This window comes from Haliotis cracherodii, unplaced genomic scaffold (assembly GCF_022045235.1).
Source record: "Haliotis cracherodii isolate W230 unplaced genomic scaffold, xgHalCrac1.p SCAF_15, whole genome shotgun sequence".
NCBI classification, from domain to species: Eukaryota; Metazoa; Mollusca; class Gastropoda; order Lepetellida; family Haliotidae; genus Haliotis; species Haliotis cracherodii.
In genome coordinates, this window is record NW_027266270.1 from 19,166,773 (window position 1) to 19,171,766 (window position 4,994).

Here is a 4,994-nt window from a genome sequence, read left to right on the forward strand (position 1 = left end):
AATAATCATGATCATCATCATCATCATCATCATCAAAGTGAGTCTTTCAGCGACATATCCCAAATACCAATACCAAATATTTGGTTAGCAAATGTTAATAGTTGAGTTCAGTGATTGCCCATTTCGTCCGTACACGTCCCCAGTATCCTAAACATAGTCTTTACTCCTCATCGTGTGATCAGTGATAACCACATAATGACATAAATATAAAAAATTGTCATCTCATGCTAACAGTACACACCTCGAAGAGGCTAAAACAGGTGTGCATATATTGATTTAATCAAAGTCACCCACGTAGAGCTGTGCGGGTTGAATGGTGCATTGATGCAGGGGTGGAGAAGCCTGGGAACCCGCTCATCTGTTCACTCGGGTGGAACCGAGGTCAGTCACCCATCAGTGAACACCCCCAGTGAGCACCTCGGTGTCTGGGAAGATCTCACGCTGACGACATGTCATAGGCATAGACTGCCTTAGGATGTACATATAAGCTTTTTAAGACTGGCGGATTTGAGCAGGTGCTTGTGTCAACTGAAACAGAAGAGGCTTGTGTGTGTGAACTGTATATGTCCCTCTCTGATAACGCGGATTTGGGGGCAGGACAAGTCCATGTCTCCCCTGGGATTTCTGGGGAGTATTTGTCCATAGCATTAATATCTGAATGGGGATTCCGGGTCAGAAGAAGTCCTTAGGACACTATGATTGTCTCCCCGTTGGGATTCCGGGGCAGAAGATGTTCCTAGGACACTATGGTTGTCTCCCCGTTGGGATTCCGGGGCAGAAGATGTTCCTAGGACACTATGGTTGTCTCCCCGTTGGGATTCCGGGGCAGAAGATGTCCCTAGGACACTATGGTTGTCTCCCAATTGGGATTCCGGGGCAGAAGATGTCTCTAGGACCCTATGGTTGTCTCCCCATTGGCATTCCGGGGCAGAAGATGTTCCTAGGACACTATGGTTGTCTCCCCGTTGGGATTCCGGGACAGAAGATGTTCCTAGGACACTATGGTTGTCTCCCCGTTGGGATTCCGGGACAGAAGTTCCTAGGACACTATGATTGTCTCCCAATTGGGATTCCGGGGCAGAAAATGTTCCTAGGACACTATGATTGTCTCCCAATTGGGATTCCGGGGCAGAAGATGTCCCTAGGACACTATGGTTGTCTCCCCGTTGGGATTCCGGGGCAGAAGATGTCCCTAGGACACTATGGTTGTCTCCCCGTTGGGATTCCGGGACAGAAGATGTCCCTAGGACACTATGGTTGTCTCCCCGTTGGGATTTCGGGGCAGAAGATGTTCCTAGGACACTATGGTTGTCTCCCCGTTGGGATTCCGGGGCAGAAGATGTCCCTAGGACACTATGGTTGTCTCCCCGTTGGGATTCCGGGGCAGAAGATGTCCCTAGGACACTATGGTTGTCTCCCCGTTGGGATTCCGGGACAGAAGTTCCTAGGACACTATGATTGTCTCCCAATTGGGATTCCGGGGCAGAAAATGTCCCTAGGACACTATGATTGTCTCCCAATTGGGATTTCGGGGCAGAAGATATCTCTAAGACCCTATGGTTGTCTCCCCATTGGGATTCCGGGACAGAAGATGTCTCTAGGACACTATGATTGTCTCCCTATGGGGATTCCGGGGCAGAATGTTTCCTCAGTCCCCTATGATTGTCTCCCAGTTGGGATTCCGGGGCAGAAGTCCCTAGGACACTATGATTGTCTCCACGTTTGGATTCCGGGGCAGAAAATGTCCCTAGGACCCTATGATTGTCTCCATATTGGTATTCCAGGGCAGAAAATGTCCCCAGAACCAAATGGTCAATAAATTTATCAATTTATGGTCAATAAATGGCTTTTTTCTTCTCCTTGATTTCGCCAAACATGTATGAATCCGTGTTTGTATAATAGTTTTCTGACAGTAGATACCCAAATACACTTCCCGACAATATCATGTATATTTAACATATTATATCAATATATTTAAGATAGCTACGCGACAAATCGCAAAAAAACCCAATGAAGAACGAAACTTGGTTTATATCATATTAAAATATTGTTCTATCATGACGTCATTTCTGGAGATTCGAACAACGCTTGCAACTTGATGACGTCGTAAATTGGACGATATTATTTTTGAGAAGGAAGTGTCTTGTGAGTTAATCCCCCAAAAGTAGCTCGGCAAAGCAGATGAAAGCAAGGGCAGAACGATCGCATTAATATGTGATTTGACAATCGATATTGGGAGTACAGATAAATCGACTTGATAAATGTGAGTACATCCGGAAATACCATACTTACTCCCCCACCCCCCCCCCCCCCCCCCCCCCAACCCCCTGTCCATAAAATGGACATTGCTGAGGTCGGATTGTATTCAGGGATTGTATGCCAGTGAATCAAACACGTAAGTGTGTGAAATAAAAAAATCTGATATTTTACAATGTATCCGATGTACACATTCAGGCGTATCGGCAATATAAATAAACTATATACAAGAGTAAAACAAATATTACAACCAGCGCATTGTTTAACTCATGGCATGAACACGAGTACAGTGTGCATGAACCGGAACTACACGGTGATCTAACTAGGGATTATGGGGTTAAAAAACACTGATACTTTTTTATACTCAATAAAAGACAGGTAATGTATGTCTTGCATGGAACACACTGAAGGTCATAGTCGACTGGCGGAAGGCTAGACTTGTATTCTCACGATAAACTGTGAGTCACAATAAAAGATTACATTGAAGTATGCACGCCATTATGTTGCCTATCTCCTCAAGGATGAATAGACACATCGGTAACAACACTATATGGTCTGTGAAATTACGCATTGAAATGTCCTTTGAAGCTGATTAAAACAGCATTATGGGGATCACAGAAATCATCCAGATAAATATTTTTATTAGCTGAATATTAATTTAGACATAAAAAGGGTTTAGGTTGGAATGCGGCTTAAGACATACATAGTTGGTCACGTGTCCTGGCTTCATGTGGATAAGGGAGAATGGATTTTCAGCTTTGTGGGACACATTTAAATGATATAAATATATAACCCATAATTTACACGATATGGGGTCAGAAGGTGCTTCATATGAATAGAATCACGAGGGAGGAAAATATGCCGAGATCCTAAAACAACCAGCACGTATTATAGGATACTGCTTCTCGGTATCAACAAAATGTTGAATAATGGTTATGGTTAAAGTGATTACTTTTTCGATCTGTGAGATATTTAAGACTTGATTGATAATCTTCTTTACACAATCAACACATAAAATATTATGGACGAAATTAATTTTTCCGAGTAGTTATTATTTTTATGTTGAATATTTTATGGGAAACCAAATAACAAGAATTTCAATTTCAATAACATTTCAATTTATGGGCTTTATAGAAGATTATGCTTGACAAGGCGACCTCACGGGGTGTTCTCCAGCCATTAAAACACAGAGGTCATGATGACTCAGATGAAAAGTTTATTTTAGAACTTATGTGAACTAGTTGTTAAAGGTCACAGAGCTTGCCTTCATGAACAATTCATGACCAGTCATTCAGGCTCAAACAAATGAAAAAAACACAGGAAAATCATATTCTTGGACAAACTGGGGCTGATAACTGTTGCAACTCACCCTACAGCTGTACTACTACCTACTATGACTTTATCCCACTCTACAGCTGTAACGCTACTATGACTTTATCCCAACCTACAGCTGTGCCGTTTCTGACTATGACTTTATCCCAACTTACAGCTGTAACGCTAGTATGACTTTATCCCAACCTACAGCTGTAACGTTTCTGACTATAACTTTATCCAAACTTACAGCTGTAACGTTTCTGACTATGACTTTATACAACCTACAGCTGTAACGCTACTATAACTTTATCCCAACTTACAGCTGTAAAGTTTCTGACTATGACTTTATACCAACTTACAGCTGTAACGTTTCTGACTATAACTTTATCCCAACTTACAGCTGTAACGTTTCTGACTATGACTTTATACAACCTACAGCTGTAACGCTACTATAACTTTATCCCAACTTACAGCTGTAACGCTACTATGACTTTATCCCAACTTACAGCTGTAACGTTTCTGACTATAACTTTATCCCATCCTACAACTGTAACGCTACTATCACTTATCCCAACTTACAGCTGTAACGCTAGCATAACTTTTTCCCCAACCTACAGCTGTAACGTTTCTGACTATGACTTTATCCCAACTTACAGCTGTAACGTTTCTGACTACAATTGTATCCTAACTTACAGCTGTAACGCTACTATGACTTTATCCCAACCTACAGCTCTAACGTTTCTGACTATAACTTTATCCCAACCTACAACTGTAACGCTACTATCCCTTTATCCCAACCTACAGCTGTAACGTTTCTGACTGTGACTTTATCCCAACTTACAGCTGTAACGCTACTATGACTTTATTTCAACCTACAGCTGTAACGTTTCTGACTATAACTTTATCCCAACTAACAGCTGTAACGTTTCTGATAACTGTTGCAACTAACCCAGTAGCTGTACTACTACTCACTATGACTTTATCCCACTCTGCAGCTGTAACGTTTCTGACTATGACTTTATCCCAACCCACAGCTGTAACGTTTCTGACTATGACTTTATCCCAACTAACAGCTGTAACGTTTCTGACTATAACTTTATCTCAACCCACAGCTGTAATGCTACTATGACTTTATCCCAACCTACAGCTGCTGTAACGTTTCTGACTATGACTTTATCCCAACTTACAGCTGTAACGCAAGTATGACTTAATCCCAGCTTACAGTTGTAACGTTTCTGACTATAACTTTATCCCAGCTTACAGCTGAACCGTTTCTGACTATAACTTTATCCCAACTTACAGATGTAACGCTACTATGACTTTATCCCAACTTACAGCTGTAACGTTTCTCAATACAATTTTATCCCAACTTACAGCCGTAACGCTACTATGACTTTATCCCAACCTACAGCTGTAACGTTTCT

General features: G+C 41.8%; 1 protein-coding gene across 1 annotated transcript; it reads left to right on the forward strand.

Moving 5' to 3' along the window:
* The first annotated feature begins 658 nt into the window (after window positions 1–658).
* Window positions 659–1,819, forward strand: LOC139461568 (collagen alpha-1(X) chain-like). The gene has a single exon (XM_071243047.1). It carries the CDS (start codon window positions 659–661, stop codon window positions 1,817–1,819), a length of 1,161 nt encoding a protein of 386 aa, XP_071099148.1.
* The last annotated feature ends 3,175 nt before the right edge of the window (window positions 1,820–4,994 follow it).

Bases quoted from the DNA above. Each gene is read 5' to 3' on its own strand.
- LOC139461568 (XM_071243047.1), top strand. From the start codon at position 659: ATGGGGATTCCGGGTCAGAAGAAGTCCTTAGGACACTATGATTGTCTC.